At 44.9% G+C, this 20,801-nt stretch overlaps 1 protein-coding gene across 2 annotated transcripts; it reads left to right on the forward strand.

Annotated features, from left to right (window-relative positions):
• Window positions 1-987: 987 nt before the first annotated feature.
• Window positions 988-19,696, forward strand: ALAS1 (5'-aminolevulinate synthase 1). Of its 2 annotated transcripts, none has more exons than XM_049862774.1 (11): window positions 988-1,140; window positions 2,159-2,378; window positions 4,208-4,435; window positions 5,557-5,706; window positions 6,113-6,335; window positions 13,152-13,336; window positions 14,148-14,327; window positions 14,659-14,823; window positions 16,770-17,038; window positions 17,727-17,889; window positions 19,344-19,696. In XM_049862774.1, the coding sequence occupies exons 2-11, from the start codon at window positions 2,180-2,182 to the stop codon at window positions 19,502-19,504; spliced, it is 1,923 nt and encodes a 640-aa protein (XP_049718731.1). In that variant the 5' UTR covers window positions 988-1,140; window positions 2,159-2,179; the 3' UTR covers window positions 19,505-19,696. The 2 variants fall into 2 exon arrangements, with proteins under 2 accessions (XP_049718731.1, XP_049718730.1); XM_049862773.1 differs by having other exon boundaries at window positions 2,148-2,378; window positions 19,344-19,695.
• The last annotated feature ends 1,105 nt before the right edge of the window (window positions 19,697-20,801 follow it).

Consider the following 20,801-nt stretch of genomic DNA (forward strand, 5'->3'; position numbering starts at 1 on the left):
TTTCTGTCTGCTGGGCCCTGCCCAGGCCCTTCAGCAGAATGAGGCAGAGTTGGGCCTTTGACTCCCAGGCCAGAACCCTCACCCTGGGTCCCTGACCTGGTCCCATTGCCACTCTGGACCCAGGTGCCTCCTCTGCAGATGAAGGCTCACTTCTGGCACAATCCAACTCTAAACTCTGGGCAGGGGACTTTGGACAGACCCAGTGGAAAATAAACATAATAGTTAACATGTGTTAAACCCTAACTATGTGTCAGGCCCTGTTTGTCTTCCCCCTTCTCCCTAGCCCAGAGGTGCTCAGTTAGTTGTGGAGTGGATGGGTTCCATCTGGCCCTGTTCAGTCTTCTCTATGCATCAAGGTTGAGTCTCTTCATCTCTGACCAGAAAGTGCCAAAGCTGGTTCTCCCTACCCTTCTGCCCCCCTCCCTCCCACCACCCTCACCAGCCCCCTGGGCATCCTGGCCCCCAGGACCACGACATCCTTCGGCGCCCCAGCCCCACCTCTCTGGGAAGTCCTCTGTCACATCCCCACAAGGACGGATTCTACTTAAGACCCTGACCCCGACCCCTTGTATTGCCTCCTTCTACCCTGCCCAAGGCACCCATTTTCACAGTTCCATGGAAAGGACAACAACCAACAACAATAACCCCAGTTGACCATAGTGCCACTTCCTCTCCGACCCCTGACCGTTTATGCCCCACAATGGGGGTGTCGGATTCTGAGGGACAGAGCAGTTAGTTGGGGGGCGGTATAGCGTCGCTGTGAGTCGGAACCCACTCGGCCGCAACAGGTTTTTGTTTAGGGCGTAGAGCCTGAGGTCCAGGAAGGAGACCTGGCCCGCCCACCGCCTGGGCGCTGCCTGGCGGCGGGCGAGCCCGGAAAGCCCCCGCCCCAACCGCGCCCATCGAGCTCTCGCAGGCAAGTCTCCCCGCCCGGGCCTCCAGGCTCCGGGAGCGCGACGCGGCGCGCCTGCGCAGAGGGAATCCGCGTTCATGGCGCATGCGCAGCGGTCCCTTTCACTGTATATCAGGGCGACGGCGCTCGCGGCCTGAGGTTTCTCGCGGACAAGGGTAAAGGTTTGGCTCGCTTTCTCGGCTCGGGTGCCAGCCGTCGCCGTCGTCTCCGTAGAGCCCCCCGCGCAGGTGAGGACCCGCGCTCTGGGTGCGGGGCCAGGAGGGGAAGCCCGCGCGTGTCCTGCCAGCCCGGGCCCTGCTCCCGGACGCCATCCCCCACTGTCCGAGCCACTCGCCGCTTCGGGGTCAACTTTCATCCCGAGACTTTTTGCCATTTTGGTCGCCCCAGCTTCCCCCATTCGGTGCCCTCCTGACATTCGCCTTTTAACTGGCCGCTTGAGAATCCCTTCTGATCCCCTTCCCGTTATTCCCAAGCCGTCAGCTCCCGGGTAACCTCTGACCCCCATTCCCCGAAGACCGCCCCCTTCCACCAGATCCAACGCCCTGGATTTTACAACCCCTGAAAAAAAAAAAAAAAGCCCTCCCCGGTTAGCCCCAAGGCGCTTCTCCGCGGATTCCTGCCCTTGTTTATGTCCCCTCTTTTCTCAGTTATGCCCCATTCACCGGGCTGTGGCGGAATGAGCTCATGGAAGTCCTTCCCTCACAGACTTAGGGCCTGCCTGGAAGCCTCCCTAAGATTTCGAGGTGTGGGGAACAGGAGAGGATAAAGGCTCCTAAGGTCCAGCCTCCCCCACGTCCAAGCTGTCAGGGAGCAGAGACAGCTTTGCTTGTTTGAATGGATGACCGTGGTCCTTACCAGCTTCTCTTCTCCCCCTGTGTGTCCACCAAAGTGTCTTTGCTGTGCATCTCCCTCCAGGAGCTTCTGACCTCCCAAACCTGTTCCTGGCTCATTCTCATCATCCCACACCCTATGTTATTAATTGTCAGTATTTGGTGAAGCTGCCTTGCAGGTGTTTTTGTATAGAGCTGGAGAATGAAGGAGGAGTTGGTGACCTGGATAGAGAGTGGTCACCAGCCCTTGGTTGAGTCTCACATTGGTGCCGTCCTTAGTTTTGAGCAAGACTTGTTAGTATCCCAGGGTACCCTTGCTATAAACCGCGGGTGACACCTAGTCCCCGGTGACCTTCGCAGTGGTAGTTGCCTGATTATTAAGAAGTGTTGATGTCACTCGTCAGTCTTTCTACAGGAACCAGTGCACCTCCCGGACATGGAGACTGTTGTTCGCCGCTGCCCATTTTTATCCCGAGTGTCCCAGACCTTTCTGCAGAAGGCAGGCAAATCTCTGTTGTTTTATGCCCAAAACTGCCCCAAGATGATGGAAGCTGGGGCCAAGCCAGCCCCCCGGGCCCTGTCTACTTCAGCAGTTCACTGCCAGCAGGTCAAAGAAACCCCTCCAGCCAATGAAAGTAAGTATCATTGGCAGTAAAATGGGAGGGGGTAGTCTGCACTCATTACTAGACCGGGAGCACTTCCAGTCCACGGTGGCACTGAGGTTCACACTAACAGAGGGGTTACTCTGTGCCAGGTTCAGCTCCTTACACCCGTCACTTCATGGCTAGTTCTCCTAACCCCATAGGAGAGGCACTTGTAGTTTTCCAAACTTTCAAGATAGGACAGTGGCCAGCTTTCTACCTAATAGGTCTCTGGATTGCATGTCAGTGTGTGTTGCAGTTTTAGTGTATCAGCAGTGCCTTATTCATGTAAATATTAAATTGTAATATTTTATTCCAACCTTCATTAAATACTTGGCCTTTGGCTTTTTTTTTTTTTTAAACACGTGTATCTATTTCATATATACTTTTTCATTTTGTTTTGTTTTTAATAAAGAGACCACAGTTGAGTTTAGTTTGGATCTGGCTCTACCAGGAGAGAATGCAGCTTTTTAGATTCCACTTAATCCTAGAAAATACCTTACGGACTTCTCTCAGGTTTGTCCTCTGGGTGTGGACTTGTGAAAAAGGAATTTTTTTTTTTCCTCTAAGTAGAAAGGTGATACCGTGTTTGTAGGAGTTGTTTTCCTCTTTACCATTGTTCAGGAGCTCTGTTGTTATGTCTTTTTACTGAAAGACCGAAATCCTCTTTTATCATTTTGCTCCTAACAGTAGAGGAATAGTTGAGTAAAATGTGGCTTGTCCACTTGGTGGACTACTATGCAGCCATCACAAGTGATGTTCATAAACTCTATTTACTAGCTTAGGCAGATCGTTATAATGAAAAAAGCAGAATAGACAAGTATATAGAGTATAAATTAAAAAGTGTTTTTAAAACATGTACATAGAAAAAAGTTAATATGCTAAAATGTTTGCAGTGGTTGTTTTGAGTGATGGGACTGTGTTTTGGTTTCATTTTCTGAACTCTCTGACGAATATGTATTTTATAATGGGATAGGGAGTTGTCTTAGTGTGCGTAGTGAACTTCAAAGTAATTTTTTTGGTTTTCCTTTATAGAAGATTTTAATGAAAACCATACCCAATTTGTAAGAAGGGCTAGCCAGTGATTCACAGGAGTATTCCAGAATTGATGAAGAGATAAGGAAGGTGAACTAATTCGCTGAAGGGGAGAGGGTAGTCATTGTAACTAGAAGCTTAATTACCAGCCAATTGCGTTAAGTTAATGTACTTCTTTGATGCATTTAGATAAGAAAGTAGATGAGGTGGGTGAATGTAATTATCCCTTTTTTCCTTAAAAAACTAACTTGTATTATTTTTTCCTTAGTGTACTAATATTTGAACTCCGCTAGACAACAGTCTAACAATCTCAGTTTTAATTTAATTTCTTTTGTTTGGAAGAAAACCAGTAGTTTGTATGGTAAATGATAACAAACTTCTTTGTCAAGAACTTCTTTAGAAAATATTAGCAGAGCAAACATTGTATAAACACTTCTAGTTACCTTAAAAAGTGTGTCCTGTCATGAAATACGCTGAATGTACTTAGAATAGAATTTACTGGAAATAATCCAATTCAGGAACTCTAGGTCGTCTAAAACTAGAAAATACAACTTTTTAGTATTTATAAGTGAGAAGTACTATGGGTCTGGAGGGAGCTAGAAGGTGCCAATTAACTCATCACAAGACTGTTGTTTCCAGTGAGGCAGATGAGAAACTAGCTAGGTTAGCAGGACCTAATGAAAATAAACTTGTATCTGGGTTGTGGGGTAGAGTAAGTATAAAGTTTATCTTTGGAGCCATGAGAGAGAGAAACAAGTGGGCTTCAATTTTTCCGTTTCGCCCCTCAGAGGACAAAACTGCCAAAGCTGAGGTCCAGCAGGCTTCTGATGGATCCCAGCAGACTCCAGATGGAGTGCAGCTTCCATCTGGACACCTTTCCCCTGCCATGAGCCAGGGCACTGCAAGCAAATGCCCTTTTCTAGCAGCCCAGATGAGCCAGAGGGGCAGCAGTGTCTTCCGCAAAGCCAGTCTCGAGCTTCAAGAGGACGTGCAGGAAATGCATGCCTTGAGGAAAGGTAAGCAGAGGAGCCCGATCATTAAACAGAGTGAAGAAGTGCTTTTGGCATGTTTGAACCATCAGATTTGTATATTAGACATTATTAGGGCAGTATTTGTATAAACAGCTTCCTCTTCTAAGAGCCAGGAGGAAGGTCATCAAGATAGTCAAAAGACTGTGACGGTCAGTATTGCAAAATGTGGGACTTTCTTTCTGGTGAGTGTGTAGGATGTGACCAGCTTCTACAGTATCTTCCTGAGTCCTGAAGATACTCTGTGGTCGAGAGCTACTACCAACTGCCATTTGTTTCTTCCCCACCATCTGGTAGGACCAAAGCTAAAAACTGATGGGGTCACTACATAAAGTGCTGATCTGAGGACCCCAAGCTGTGTGTCTTACTGATGGTCATCAAGTGGCAACCTTAATTCCAGCTGTGGCTGTGTTCCAGGGAGCATCCAAGCCCCTCCCCGCCGCCCAAAAAAAAAGCCCCTCACCGGCAGAGATTATATTTATGATCAGGACTGTGTTTTCTGTGAAGAAAAGTGAGATTAGTGTCAGAGGAGGGGGCAGACAGGGAAGGCATGCTGACCAGAGCTTTGGACTTGAATGTTTACTAAAGCTGGCTGGTAGCTCTGAAAACAACAGCACCAAACCTGGGCCATTACAATAAAGTAGAAGAAGAGAAGCTTCATACACTCAGTTATAATTAACTTTGGTTGTGATTGGCTTGTGTGTGTGTGTGTACCAGGCAGGAAGCCATTTTTTTGACAACATGTTTGGGAGGTATTGGAAACTCAGAGTGTTAGGAATGATGTAAGTCAGTCACAAAAGGACAACTATTGTATGATCCCTCTTGTATGAAATATCTAGGACAGGCAAGTGTAGAGAGACCAGAATTTATTAGTGGTTGTCAGCAGTGGGAAGGGGGGAGTCATTGCTTAGAGGGCACTGAGTATCTGTTAATGGCGATGGAAAATTTGGCATCAGGTACTGGTGATGACTGCAGAACATGGTGAACGTAGGCAGCATTACTGGGTTGTACTTGTAAAAATGTTCTATTGGCAAATGTTGTGTTATGTTTTTACCACAATTTTAAAAAAGAATGTAGGTCCCATTTGCCTCTTGTTACTTTTGTTACAGAGGCTGCTCAAACCTCTGTGAACCCCAGTGTGATTAGTGTGAAGACCGACGGTGGGGAGCCAAGTGGATTGCTGAAGAACTTCCAAGATATCATGCGAAAGCAAAGACCAGAAAGAGTGTCCCATCTTCTTCAAGATAATTTGCCAAAATGTAAGTCTTACTGTCATTTGTCCGATGCAAGAGAGAGTTTGTAAATTAAACACGGGTCAGATTAAAACATAAAATTGCATGGTGAGTTGAGGACTGAAAACCATGTTCCTTGCTTGATTCTAGTAGGTGCACTTGGTCACAATGGCTACAAATCTTACTAGCAGACTGCTCTCTCTTCATACCTACCAGGTGCTGTGCTAAACACTTAATATGCAAACAGTCTCGTTCGCTCCTCACAAGATGTGTGGACATCAGGTAGCTTACTTAGATGAATATTTCAGTAGCTTGCCTAGATGCTCCCTGCTGCTGAGTTGCCGAGCTGAGATTTGAACCCAAGTTGATTGTCACAGAAGCCCAGATGTGCTCTTTAACCATCAGGCTGTACTGTCTTTTGTTTGTTTTTTAGCTGTTTCCACTTTTCAGTATGATCATTTCTTCGAGAAGAAAATTGATGAGAAAAAAAATGACCACACCTATCGAGTTTTCAAAACTGTGAACCGGAGGGCACACATCTTTCCCATGGCAGATGACTACTCGGACTCCCTCATCACCAAAAAGCAGGTGTCAGTTTGGTGTAGCAATGACTACCTAGGAATGAGTCGCCACCCACGGGTGTGTGGAGCAGTCATGTAAGTAGTCCTTGGCTTTCAGAAACCACTGGCATTGTTTGGCTTGTAGGGATTGCATCATTTATGGGGGAAATAATATTTGGCAGCTAAAGTGTATAAGCCAACAGCTACTTCGGTAGTATTAGCGGTTGAAGAGTTAATCTGTTAAAAATAAAATAGCTTCTGGAGCCATCAAGGGCAGATGAACCCCTGAAGCTCTTGCCCTGAGATAACCTGTAAACCTTAAAAATATCCCTTGAAAGGACAATACTCAATACATGGAAGGTCAGCTCGACTGGACCAAAAGCAAAGAAGTTTCCAGGATAAACTGAACACTTCAAAGCTCAGCGGAGCAAGGGCGGGGGTTTGGGGACTATGGCTTCAGGGGACTTCTAAGTCAATTGGCAAAATGATTCTATTATGAAAACATTCTGCATCCCACTTTGAAATGTGGCGTCTGGGGTCTTAAATGCTAACAAGCGGCCATCTAAGATGCATCAATTGGTCTCAACCCACCTGGATCAAAGGAAAATGAAGAACACCAAGGTCACACGATAACTATGAGCCAAGAGACAGAAAGGGCCCCATGAACCAGAGACTTACATCATCCTGAGACCAGAAGAACTAGATGGTGCCCGGCCACAACCGATGACTGCCCTGACAGGGAGCACAACAGAGAACCCCTGAGGGAGCAGGGGAACAGTGGGATGCAGACCCCAAATTCTCATAAAAAGACCAAACTTAATGGTCTGACTGAGACTAGAGGAATCCCGGCAGTCATGGTCCCCAAACCTTCTTTTGGCCCAGGACAGGAACCATACCTGAAGACAACTCATCAGACATGGAAGGGACTGGACAATGGGTTGGAGAGAGATGCTGACGAAGAGTGAGCTACTTGTATCAGGTGGACACTTGAGACTGTGTTGGCATTTCCTGTCTGGAGGGTAGAGAGGGTTAGAAACTGGCAAAATCGTCACGAAAGGAGAGACTGGAAGGAGGGAGCGGGCTGACTCATTAGGGGGAGAGTAAGTGGAAGTATGGAGTAAGGTGTATATAAGCTTATATGTGACAGACTGACTTGCTTTGTAAACTTTCACTTAAAGCACAATAAAAATTATTAAAAAAAAAAAAAGACTAAAAGGGCATACCAGCCCTGGGGCAAGGACTAGAAGGCAGGAGGGGATAGGAAAGCTGGTAATAGGGAACTAAGGTTGAGAAGGGAGAGTGTTGACATGTTGTGGGGTGGTTAACCAATGTCATAAAACAATATGTATACCAACTGTTTAATGAGAAACTAGTTTGTTCTGTAAGCCTTCATCTAAAGTCAATAATAAAAAAAAAAAAAAACCCTTGAAATCATCTTAAGACCAAACAGTACTTTAACTTAACTAGTAAAAAAGGTCTACCTTGAGCATTATGCTCTTTGAAGAACTGTATGGAATCAAATTGACAGCAGTGACTCGAAAGATTAGATAGGAAACTGGGGGGCAGTAAGTTGATGTTACTGAGGGGGAACACCTCAGAAAATGGGGGTGAGGATGCACAGCTCGAAGAATGTGATTAGTGTCACTGGGTTGTACATGTAGAAACTTGAATTGGTGTCTGTTTTCATGTGTATATTCACAACAACAACTAAAGAAAGAAAATTTAAAGAAAAAAATCGATATGGGATCAAAAGGTCAACAATTACTCCAAAGAAAGATGAGAAGATAAAGGAGGAGGGAAAGCACCGCAGGTGGAAGAACCAGAACACAATTAAAGAAAACATTGACACATTGTGAAAAATGTAATGTCACTGAACAATTTGTGTAGAAATTGTCAAATGGGAACCTAATTCGCTGTGTAAATAGGAACCTAATTTGCTGTGTAAACTGTCACCAAAAAAATATATATATATATATATTATTTAAAATAATAATAAACGAAGTTGCCCTTACAGGCAGCTTTCACATGAAATGCAGGTGAGACCTCCATTGCAGGGTCTACCGTTTACCATTTTAGGTTATGTTAACTTTGTTTCTAATGGGTTCTAGTAAAATTCTATTCCTAGGCATTAAAAATATTATATAGATTACTTTTTTAAAAACTCTAATGTGTGAGTAGTTGGTGGAGCCCCTTAGTGTGTTTACGTCTGTGGGCTCATCAACTGTGTGTATTGGTTAATTTCCCACCACTCCACATGTGAGCATGCCTTTAATTTAAATGCCAGACACTCTTGCACAGAGACATCCTTGGTTGCGGCCCTGGATGGAGAAAGACAGATCTAGAAGCGCTGAAGGAAAAACTACCTCAGAAAGACGAGTTATAAAGTATGGTACCACCAGTGGCCACAGAGTAGATTCCGACTCATGGGGACCCTGTGCGCGTCAGAGTAGAACTGTGTTCTAAAGGGTTCTCAGTGGCTGATTTTTTTGGGAAGAGATCGCTAGGCCTTTCTTCCAAGGCACCTCAGGGTGCACTTTGGCCTCCAACTTTCAGTTAGCCGAGTGTGTTAACCGTTTGAACCACCCAGGGACTCCAGAAAGGATGGTAACTCCCATCATTTGTGTCCTTCAGGAGAATCACTGTGGCTAGGGAGGACACTTGGGAGAGTTCCTTTCTAAGAAAGCTTGCTAAAGAGAGCCCTGCATGAGCTTTAATGGTAGACGTATCCAAACATTACATGACTGGTTTGCAGAGGGCATAAGGTAACCACCCTAGAGATCGCTTTTTTTTTTTTTTTTAAGATGCCCTAGTATTGGGGGGAGTGATGTTTCTTAGAGGAAAGAAGTCTTAGTAAATTAACTCAGCTAATACTTAGGTCTTAATCACTGTTAAATGAACAGTTTTTCTTGATCATCCCCAGAGGTAAATTTGTTCTCCCGTCTAGTTTGAAGATGAAGTTGGTTGAAACTTCTGGCCCTGGGTTTCACATTAGAGAACTGATAGATCAACATAAGTTTGTTTCCTGGGTCCTGGAAAGAGAAACAGTCCACATAATGTTTAGAACCAAAAGATTTATTTTCTATCTAATGTTCTTGTGTTTTGCTTTGTTTTGCTTTAATATTGTGTTTTAGGTGAAAGTTTACAGAGCAAATTAGTTTCCCATTCAACAAATTGTACACAAAGTGTTCCATGACATTTGTTGCAATACCCACACTATGTCAACCCTCTTCTCCATTTCCACCCTGGGTTCCCTGTTTCCTTTCACCTGGTTTTCCTAGACCTTCCTGACTTCTTTCTCATCTGTGTTTTTGGGCAAATGTTACCCTTTTGGTTTCTCATAGTTGTTCTGCAGAGTACTTCTTTTCAGGTGTTACTGTTTATTTTGTAGGCCTGTCTATTGCTTTTTTTTTTTTTTTCTATTGCTTGGCTGAAAAGCCATTTGCAGGAACGGCTGCAGTTCCGAGTCAGAGGGGTGTCATAGGGACATAGCCTTAGGGGTTCTTCCAGTCTCTGTCAGTCCAGTGAGCTGGTCTTTTTATGAATTTGATTTTTCTACATTTTTCTCTTGCTCTGTCCAGGACCCTCTGTGGTGATGCTGACCAGAGCAGTCGATAGTGGTAGCCAGTACCATCTAGCTCTGGTCTCAGGGTTGTGTAGCCTGTGATGCATGTGGTCCATTAATCCTTTGGACTGATTGCGTACCCTTGAGTCTTTGGTTTCCTTCACTCTTCTTTGCTCCAGACAGGGAGAGACCATTAGTGGTACCTTAGATGGCTGCTTGCAAGCTTTTAAGACCCCGAATGCTACTTACCAGAGCAGGATGTACAACGTTGTTTTTATGCACTATGTTATGCCAGTTGACGTAGATGTCCTCTGAGTCTGTGGTCCTTAGTCTTCAAACCTAGTATCTTCATTCCGGGAGGTGTTTGGTTGTGCTTAAGAAGTTTCCGTGACTGTACTCCTAGTGTGTTCTTTTGTCTGTATTAGTATAAGTGTAACATCTACGAATAACGTATGTGGAGATATCCACAACCTAAGCTATATCTGCAGGTAGGTGTGTTCCCTTGTCTCCTCCCACACCTTTTTAGCATACCCATATACCTGTGTATCCCTTCATAAGTTACTGTTGGTACTGTTGTCGCGGGATTGTTTATGTTACAGTAATTGCCGTAGTTACCCTTTGTTCTTGTGTTCCTCTCATTGTCTTCTTTTGCCTTTGTCATGTTGTGCTGCCTTACTCCATGTACTGTATTGCCTTTCCCTTCACCAGTATTACCGTGTGTCTTCTATTCAGTAATTTACTCTCTCTCCCCCTGCCTTCCCTGGTAGTCATCAAAGAATGTTTTCTTCTGTGTGTAAACCTTTTATTTTTTATATTAGCGGTCTCCTGCAGTATTTGTCCTTTTGTGATTGACATTTCACTCACCATAATGCCCTCCAAATTTATCCATGTTGTGAGATGCTTCACAGATTTGTTATTCTTTATCATTGCATAGTATTCCATTGTGTGTATGTACCACAGTTTATTTATCCAATTCATCCACTGTTGGGCACTTAGGTTGTTTCCATCTTTTTGCTGTTGTAATACTGCAGTGAACTTGGGTGTGCATATGTCTATCTGTGTGATGGCTCTTTTTTGTAGGATATGTTGCTAGGAGTGGGATTTCTGGATCATACAGGATTTTCATTTCCACCTTCTTAAGGATGCATCATACCATTTTCCATAGTGGTTGTACCATTTTACATTTCTACCAGCAGTGTATAGGAATCCTGATCTCTCCACAACTTCACCAGCATTTGTTGTTTTCTGTTTTTTTGATTAGTGCCATTGATGTCGGGTGAGATGGTATCTCATTGTAGTTTTAATTTGCATCCCTCTAATGGCTAATAATCGCAAGCGTTTCTTCATATTTTTGTTAGCTGCCTGAATGTCTTTTTTGGCGAAGTGTCTGTTCATGCCCTTTGCCCATTTTTCAATTGGATTGTCTTTTTGTTGTTGAGGTGTTGAAGTTTTCTATAAATTTTAGAGATTAATCCCTTGTCAGATATGTCTTAGCCAAAATTTTTTTCCCAGTCTGCAGGTTCTCTTTTTTACTCATTTGGAGAAGTCTTTTGATGAGTATAAGTGTTTAATTTTTCAGGGGTCCCATTCATCTAGTTTATCTTCTGCTGTTTGTGCATTTTTAGTTATGGGTGGCATACTATTTATTCCATATATTAGGGCCCCTAGGGTTGTCCCAGGAGCCCTTGTGGCACAGCGATTAAGAGCTTAGCTGCTAACTGAAAGGTTGGCAGTTCGAATCCACCAGCTGCTCCTTGGAAACCCTACGGGGCAGTTCTCTGTCCTACGAGGTTGCTATGTGTCGAAATCGAATCGAATGGCAGTGGGTTTGGTTTTTTGGTTTTAAGGTTGTCCCTTTTTTTTCTTTTATGATCTTTATAGTTGTAGGTTTCGTATTTAGGTCTTTGATCGTTTCGAGTTAGTTTTTGTGTGTGGTGTAAGGTATGGGTCTTGTATTGTTTTTCTACAGTTACATACCCAGTTTTGCCAACACCATTTGTTAAAGAGACTGTTTCTTTCCCATATAATGGACTTTGGCCCTTTGTTGAAGATCAGCTGTCTGTAGGTGGATGAATTTACTTCTGGGTTCTCAATTCTGTTTCATTGGTCTGTGTATCTGTCATCGTACTAGTACCAGGCTGTTTTGACTACTGGACCTGTGTAGTAGATTCTGAGATCAGGAAGTATGAGGCTTCCTGCTTTGTTCTTTTCTTCGATATTGCTTTACTTATCCATGGAAACCCTGGTGGTGTAGTGGTTAAGTGCTACGGCTGCTAACCAGAAGGTCAGTTTGAATCCACCAGGCGCTCCTTGGAAACTCTATGGGGCTGTTGAGTCAGAATCGACTCAACAGCAACGGGTTTGGTTTTTTGGGTTTATCCATGGCCTCTTTCCTTTCCGTATAAAGTTAGTTTTTCCATCTTGTTAAAGAATGCCTTTGGAATTTGGATCGGGATTGCATTATAGCTACATACCACTTTTGGTATTATTGATATTTTCACAATGTTGTCTTCCTGTCCATGAGTATGGTATGTTTTTCCATTTATGTAGGTCTTTGTTGGCTTTTTGCAGTTTTCGTTGTATGTCTTTTATGTCCATGGTTAGATTCATTTCTAAGTTTTTTAGTTTTTTGGCGGGGGTGGGAGTATTATAAATAATACTGTTTTCTTGATTTCCTTTTCAAGGTTCTCTTTGTTGGTGTGGAAGAATCTGATTTTTTAATGTTGATCGTATATCCTGCTACTCTGCTGAATCCTTCTATTAGTTCCAGTTTTCTTGTGGCGTCTTTGGGATTTTCTAAGTATAGGATCAGATCATCTGCAAATAGGGATAGTTTTACCTCTTTATTGCCTATTTGAATGTACTGTATTTCCTTTTCTTGCCTGATTGCTCTAGCTAGGACTTTCAGTACAGTGTTGAATAGGAGTGGTGATAAAGGGCACCCTTGTCTAGTTCCCGTGTTCAAGGAAATGTTTTCAGTCTCTTTCCATCGAGGATAGTGTTGGCTCTTGGTTAAGTGTAGATGCCTTTTATTATATTGAGGAATTTCCCTTCTATTCCTCATTTGCTGAGAATTTTTATCAGGAATGGGTGTTGGACTTTATCAGATGCCTTTTCCATGTTGTTTGAGGTGTTGATGTAGTTCCTTTCTTCTGTTTTATTTATGTGGTGGCTTATATTGATTGATTTTCTAATGTCAAACCATCCTGGCATACCTGGTATGGATACCACTTGGTCATGATGTATTATTTTTTTGATATGTTCTTGAATTCTGTTGGCTAGAATTCTGTCGAGAGTTTTTGATTCCATCTAATGTTTTGGGTTTGTTTTTTTTTTTTTTTTTTTTGCAGGGACACTTTGAAACAACATGGTGCTGGGGCAGGTGGCACTAGAAATATTTCTGGAACCAGTAAATTCCACGTGGACCTGGAGCAGGAGCTGGCTGACCTCCATGGGAAGGATGCAGCACTCTTGTTTTCCTCATGCTTTGTAGCCAATGACTCAACACTCTTTACCTTGGCTAAAATGATGCCAGGTAAGGAAGTCCATCACAGGTGCCTGAGAGTTTTTTGGGTTTCTTAGTAATAACAGGAAGTTTAGCAACAGAAAGGCTTATCAGAAACACTCAATTGAAGGTAAGGGTTGTATCAGTGACTGTTTGTTCTTGGATCAAACGTGAAGTGTGAACTGTACATTATAAGTTCCTGTGGAACATAACACCAGTGAAGATTCAGACTTGAAAGGTCTTGTCCTTAAATTTATTGCCTGGAATATGCTTTGTATTCTAAAAGAATTCTTTGGAGAAATTTCATAGTCATTTTTAATTATTTCTTGATTGAGTTTAGAATGAAGCAACTAGATTTAAAAGAACTTAATCAACATAAAAAAACCAAAACCCTCACAACTGGACTAAAATGCAGCATCACTGATAAATGGAGAAAAGACTGACATAGTTAGGGATTTCATTTTACCTGGATCCAAAATCAATGCCCATGGAAGCAGCAGTCAAGAAATCAAGACGTATTGCATTGGGCAAATCTGCTGTCTTTAAAGTGTTAAAAAGCAAAGATGTCACTTTGAGAGCTGAGGCACACCTGCAAAAAAAAAAAAAAATTTTTTTTTTTTTTTTTAATTGCCCATCACAGGATTATTCTGTGCCTATGGTCCTTCTCAGAGGAGAAGCACTGTTTATTTAGTTTGCCAGGAAGAAACCAGCATGCAGTGTCTTTCTCTCACTGGGAAAAAAAAGCAGCATTTTTGGGCAAAGTCTGTGGTCTGACTGTCTAGGAAATAATTTATGTTTGGTTTGGTGCAAATGACAATAAATAGTATTTTTGTTGTGTTAGACTGTGAAATTTACTCTGATTCTGGGAACCATGCCTCCATGATCCAAGGGATTCGAAATAGCCGAGTACCAAAGTTTATCTTCCGCCACAATGATGTCAGCCATCTCAGAGAACTGCTGCAAAGATCTGACCCCTCCGTCCCCAAGATTGTTGCATTTGAAACCGTCCACTCAATGGATGGTGAGTCTCTTAGTGTTTTTAAATAGAGGCTAATCTGAAACCTTAAATGAAAAACTGGACTGAACTATTTAAAAGCATGAATTTGGTTTGGTTTTGCATTTTCTTTCCACTCTGTGCTGGGATCTTGGTTCCATACATAGATTTTTCTCTGGTGGCTTTCACTAGGCTCTGAGGCTCCTGGGTAACCTAGACATTGTAGGAAGTTCTTTTTCTTCCCAGTATTAAAAAATGATACCTTAGAACGTAAGTTATTTTGTTCTGCCTGACTCTAATCAAAACAGAAATTTGTGAAATGAAAAGTTTTCCAGAGCATTCTGTGGTCTTTCCTTAGGGGCGGTGTGCCCACTGGAAGAGCTCTGTGACGTTGCCCACGAGTTTGGAGCAATCACCTTCGTGGATGAGGTCCACGCAGTAGGGCTGTACGGGGCTCGAGGAGGAGGGATTGGCGATCGGGACGGAGTCATGCCAAAGATGGACATCATTTCTGGAACACTTGGTGTGTATATTCTGCTCATCCTGACAAGGCCCAGGACTAACTAGTCTAACTGGGATCGGGTGAGGAGACAGTGCGGTCGCTGATAAAGCCTGAGCCACTTTATTTTAATGGCAGCACAGCTTAGCAGAATCCCTGGACTCATGTGTCAGGGCTTTCGGAATCAGAGTAAATCTCACGGCCTAACACAACCAAATACCTTTTATTGCCATCTGAGCTCATTCCAAACAGTCGTGGATCTGGCTGCGTGCCATAGGCCACAGCGTTTACTCTCTCTGCCTCAGATTGTTCTCCTATCTTTAAAAAAAAAAAAGTGAATTCTAGTACTTTTCTCCCCCAGTGGTCGTGTGGGCCTGCAGGTTCAAGCATTGTGAAGTGCTGAGCTCTCTGCCTGTCACGTGGAAACATTCATTCTGGTTCACTCTGGCTGCTTTTGATTTCCTTTGTTCCTCTGAGTAGAGAGGTGGCAAACTCTGGAGCCATGCTGCCTGGTTTAAATCCTGGCTGCAGAACTCACTAGCTCTGTGACCTTAGGCTAGCCAGCAACTTCTCTGCACTGTGGTTCGTGGAAACATCAGTAGATTCTGGTCAGAGTTTTTGTGGAGAAGATATATGAGCTATTTGCAGACAATTACTGTAGACATTTCCTTTGCCTAGGTAGACCCTAAAGTATATAGAGATGAAGATGTAAATTGCAGAAACTTGAGAATATTTTTAAAACCTTCAGAAGTTAGTAAGACAGTTGCAGACCGTCATTGCCATCAATTCGGATGCCACTTTGCAGCTGTCGCTTCGTAAAGGAAGGGCAGGCCAGAAGGAGTTTCCTCAGCATTGTCAGGGAGTGTGAGAACCCTGTGCAGACCAGGAGAGCTGGCGTGTTCTCAGGGCACAGCCCTGCCAGGGGAAAGCACTTGTCCACATGGTCCTGATCCTGGCAGCTCTTTTCTTCTAAAGAGCCTCTCTTGACCTGGGCTCTTTGAAAGTACAGTCATTGTGAGACGGAAAAGCCTAGAGAGAAATTTTCCACTGTGTGAGCTTGTACCAGCCCAGCCCTGCATGGAGTTCAAAGAGGAATGTTAATTATATAACATTAAGATCTGTGAGGACTCTTCTAGAGTCCTTAATCCTGAAACTTGAGATACAGATTATACAAAGAGACTTAGTGAGAATTGAAAAATAAAGCTGGCTCTAAGTCAGCCTTAACAGGTTCTTAGTTTTCATATTTATCTGGCAAATACTAATTGCCAGGTTTTAAAGCACTTGGCTGCTAACCAAAAGGCCGGCAGTTGGAACCCACCAGCTGCTCCCCAGGAGAAAGATGTGGTGGTCTGCTCCCATAAAGATTACAGCCTTGGAAACGGTATGGGGCAGTTCTACTCTGTCCTGTAGGGTCGCTGTGAGTCAGAATCGACTCAGTGGCAAGGGGGTTTGTGTTGACTTAAATCAGAAATAACACTGGTCACAGCAAAGTGGTTAATGTCTCAGCTGGGCTACACTGCAGCCTCAAGAGTAACGTGCACAGTGAGGGGATGGTGCAGGCAGTGCAACTCGTCCTGTTGCAGAGAGCACAGAACGTGGGAAACAGACCCTTACAGGGTGGCAGAGTGGCAGCCTGGGTGGGAAAGGCACATGAATCAAATAGTGAGAAGAGGGGCAACGGCTTGATCCCCGGGCCCCCTAGGACCAGTCACAGGGGTGCTAGGCCTGTTCTGCAGACCTGAATTTTAGTCCAGGTCAGTCATCAGGTGGGCCGTGTTGCTTTGGGCAAGACCCTTCCAGAAAGTTCCTCAGTTTTTTCTTTTTTAGAAAGGGGCGGCCATCCCTTTACTTCACTTGGTCTCAGGGGAAGTTAGGCGGATAAGGAAGAAGTCAATTCTCTGAGGCTCTGCAGCACCTTACTGTGTACACTGAGAAGCGTTGCTGTTACAAATAGGGCTGTCTCCTCCCAGGCAAGGCCTTCGGCTGCGTTGGTGGGTACATCGCCAGCACGAGTTCTCTGGTTGACACTGTGCGGTCCTACGCTGCGGGTTTCATCTTTACCACCTCCCTGCCACCCATGCTGCTGGCTGGGGCTCTGGAGTCTGTGCGGATCCTGAAGAGCAGTGAGGGGCGGGCGCTTCGCCGTCAGCACCAGCGCAACGTCAAGCTCATGAGGCAGATGCTGATGGATGCCGGCCTCCCGGTGGTCCACTGCCCCAGCCACATCATCCCTGTCCGGGTAATGGCCTGTCTGTGACGGGATGCAGTTCTGGTTGACACCTTCCTGTGGTTGGGTTTGGGCAGGGTGACTACCAAGGCAGGTGACTGCTGGGGCAGGGAGCTGTAACCATTGGCTCTTTACTGTTTCCACCTCTGGCTGACTTCACAGTGAGAATGAAGCCTTTGAACCGAGCAGGCGGGAGTAGAGGCTCCCTCTCCAGAGCACTGACCTTAGCAGGGTGAAACACAGAACTTGAATCTGGCAAGTTCTGCGAGCCTGAGCTTGGCCAGTTTTGAAGTGTGGCTTTCTATTCTGTTAAGTTCTAATTACATCTTGCCCTTCCTGCTGCAAGTGTTAGCCCTGTTGGTGTCATAGTTGAGTTGGTGGTGTGTAACTGGTTACTTTTTCATCCCCACGGTTTACACTTGCCTGGTGTGGAGACCACGGTGTGACCTGGGGTTACAGAACCACTTGCTTTTTTTGTGAGGCATGGGAGGGAAATCAATGTGAAATTTACTTCTAACATGGTTTCAGTTCTCTGGTCCCTCCTGAATAATGCCGGGCCCTTTATGTTACAGGCATCTGGGGGACACTTTTCCCTCTCCCCCAAGCTTGCATAGCTCTGCTGTAGTCTGGCTCTCCAGGCTGAGCCTGTGGGCACTGTGCTCACGAGAAGCCACCTCACCTTCTGTTTCGTTAAACTTAGGTTGCAGATGCTGCTAAAAACACAGAAGTCTGTGACGAGCTAATGAGCAGACGTAACATCTACGTCCAAGCAATCAATTACCCCACGGTGCCCCGCGGGGAAGAACTCCTGCGGATTGCCCCCACCCCTCACCACACGCCACAGATGATGAGCTACTTCCTCGGTGAGTGCATGGGGCTGCAAGGGCTTTATGGGGCGCTACAGAAAGCTGTCTTTGCAGTATTTATAACTGAAGGCCTTCAGAGCCTTTCAGGTTTGCTGCTGCTTTTTCCAGGCAATAAAGAATGGGGAGGGACTCTCACTGTTTAGAACGCAGAGACTTTCCGTTTGCGGTGATGGGAAATTTGGCAGCAATTATGGGTGATGGTTTGTACCTCATGATTAATGTAATTGATATCCCTAAATTATACACTTGAAAATTGTTGAATAGGCAAATGTTGTGTTATATATATTTTTAAAATAATAAAAAATAGCAACAAAAAGAATGGGAAAATATATAGTGCCTCAGAGGGTCAAAACTCTAAAAGACATTCAGTTGTTTGATTCACTTTAAGATGGTGAGGGAGTCATTTTGGAAGATGTAAGGGAGCCTGCTAATTCACCCAGTGTTTCCAGTGGCCCCTGAGCATACGACTTCAGGACGCACAGTAACAGTTGTTGCAGGAGAGAAGAGGTTCTGAAGGCTTGCATCACCCCAAGCCCTCAGCACTTCTCTCTGCTGCGCCAACCTTGTGTGCTCCCTGCACTACTGACCTCACACCTGCTTCTGTGGATAACAGTAATTGCTCAACATTTTATTCTGCTTTGCAAACCCTCCCCTTCCCTCTCCTGACTCTGCCTACCCTAAAGGCAAAGACGGAGCAGGGGCTTTTAGGCCCAGGTTGCTTCTGCCCTGTGGGTGCGTTGCCTCCCTGAGCCCTCCGGCGGTGGCTGCAGCCTCCTTACGGGCTCTGGGGCCGCTCCGGTAGGAGGCTCAGGGTTTAAACTGCAGTGTGCCAGTGTCGGGGCAGCCTCTTCTCTGAAGGCTTGTAAATACAGCCGGAGTCAAGCTTTGTTTCTCTTTTTATTTATATTTGTGTAACACTTTACCAAAGTAAAATTTAAAAAAAATTTACATACCATAAAATGTACCCTTATAAAGTACACAGTTCAGTGAATTTTAGTTTATTCACGGAACTGGGCAACCATCACCACGGTCTAATTCCAGAAGGTTTTCATTCACCCCAGAAGAAACCCCAGACTCATTAGCGGTCACTCCCCATTCCCCCAAGCCCTGGCAACCACCAGTCTACTTTCAGTCTCTCTGAATTTGCCTGTTCTGGATACTTCTTGTAAGTGGAATCACACACCGTGTGATCTGTTGTGTCTAGCTTCTCCCACCTATACTGTAGTGGGAATCAACATTTCATTCCTTCTTATTGCCAAACAATCTTCCATAGTGTGGACCTGCCACCTTTTATTTATTCATCAGTTGAGGGCTATTTGAGTGGTTTCCACTTTGGGCTATAACAAATAATACTGTGAACATTCATGTACAAATTTTTACGTGGACTTACATTTTCAATTCTTTTGGGTATATAAAACTCCCTTTAGTTTTTAAAACGTTTCTCCTCGCAGAGAATCTGCTGGCCACGTGGAAGCGAGTGGGGCTGGAGCTGAAACCACATTCCTCAGCCGAGTGCAACTTCTGCCGGAGGCCGCTGCATTTCGAAGTGATGAGTGAAAGAGAGAAGTCCTACTTCTCGGGCATGAGCAAGCTGGTTTCTGCGCAGGCCTGAGCGTGACCTCAGTTACCTAGTCCCAGATCATATCGTATCCACATAGTCTCCAGAGTTGTCTTTATATGTGAATTAAATTATATTAAATTTTAATCTATAGTTGAAATGTAGTTCTAAAAATAAATTCTTGCTTAAGTGATGGTCCTTCTGCTACTGGCTACTGAATCAAAAAATAATTTTTCTTCATCCCTTTAATTTGCTCTGTGTTGTGTGCATATGTAAAACATCTCAAAATATACTGGTGTTCTGGTAATGGCTTCAGACCTTCTGGGGTGGTACAGCCTCCCGTTCTGCTTGCCCCAACTACCTCTTCTTGCCTGCTGCACCCAGTGGCTGACCCAGCTGCACCCAGGCAGCTGGACGACTCTGAAAGAAGTGACACCTCCATGGCAGCCAGTTTTGTCTTTGCGTTTCTCACCCCAGCTCTCAGATGGACAGCTTTCACTGCCCACAATCCTATTGCAGCTGGTTCCCTCCCCACTTCCCATCTCAGCTACTGCTTTGACTTCGTATTTCTGTATGAAAGTCGGAACCACTGCTTCTGTCACCACGGAGCCCTCAGCCCATCTGCCTCTTGTGCCTGTACTCTCATCCCCTCCAGTGAAAATGGAGGTGTTTGCGCTGCTCACCTACTCCCTCTTCTCTTCTGGGTCTCAGCCCTTCTTGCACGTTCCTGCAACCATCTCTTCTTCTCTGCCTTCAGTTTTGCCCCCTCTGTTGGCTCCTTCCCATCGGCTTTCAGCAAGCTTTGTTACTCATTCAAAAAAAAAGCCCTCCCTCGGTCTAAGCCCCCTTCCAGCCACTGCCCCATCTCCGCTCTCTCCTTGCTCTACTTAGTCCTCCACTTAGCCTTTCAGCCCTGAGGCTGCCTGCCCTCCCCTGTCTGCTCTTTCCCCAGTTATTCAGGCCTCTCATTTGGAAGTCAGCTCTGTCTGTCATCTAGGCTATTAGAGCTTTAAGTTCAGCTCTGGTCAGGCTACTTCTCGTCACTCCACTGCTACCACCCTGGCCATCCCACTGTTGTGTGTGGTATCTGCCCCCGCCTCCCCACCCAGCAGCCTGGGGAACCTTTTAAAAAACATCAGGTTATGTCTCTCTCCAGCCACAAACGTGGGTCCTTCCGTTGCACTCAGATTGGGTTCCAGATTCCGCACACAGGCTGACAAAGCCCTCTCCGCCTTATCTCCTGTCCCACCCTTGTTGCGTCCCACTGCTGCATACACTGGGCCTCACTTCTGGGCCTCAAAAATTCCGTACTCTTTCAGGCTCCAGGCCTTGGTGTTGGCCATTGTTTACC

This window comes from Elephas maximus, chromosome 20 (genome assembly GCF_024166365.1).
Source record: "Elephas maximus indicus isolate mEleMax1 chromosome 20, mEleMax1 primary haplotype, whole genome shotgun sequence".
Taxonomy (NCBI): domain Eukaryota; kingdom Metazoa; phylum Chordata; class Mammalia; order Proboscidea; family Elephantidae; genus Elephas; species Elephas maximus.

What these genes read in the sequence shown, in the direction of transcription:
- ALAS1 (XM_049862774.1), top strand. Translation starts at nt 2,180, where the DNA reads ATGGAGACTGTTGTTCGCCGCTGCCCATTTTTATCCCGAGTGTCCCAG. An exon ending in AACCCCTCCAGCCAATGAAA is followed by an intron (nt 2,379 to 4,207) that starts GTAAGTATCATT and finishes TTCGCCCCTCAG; the next exon opens with AGGACAAAACTGCCAAAGCT. An exon ending in CATCATTTCTGGAACACTTG is followed by an intron (nt 14,824 to 16,769) that starts GTGTGTATATTC and finishes GTCTCCTCCCAG; the next exon opens with GCAAGGCCTTCGGCTGCGTT.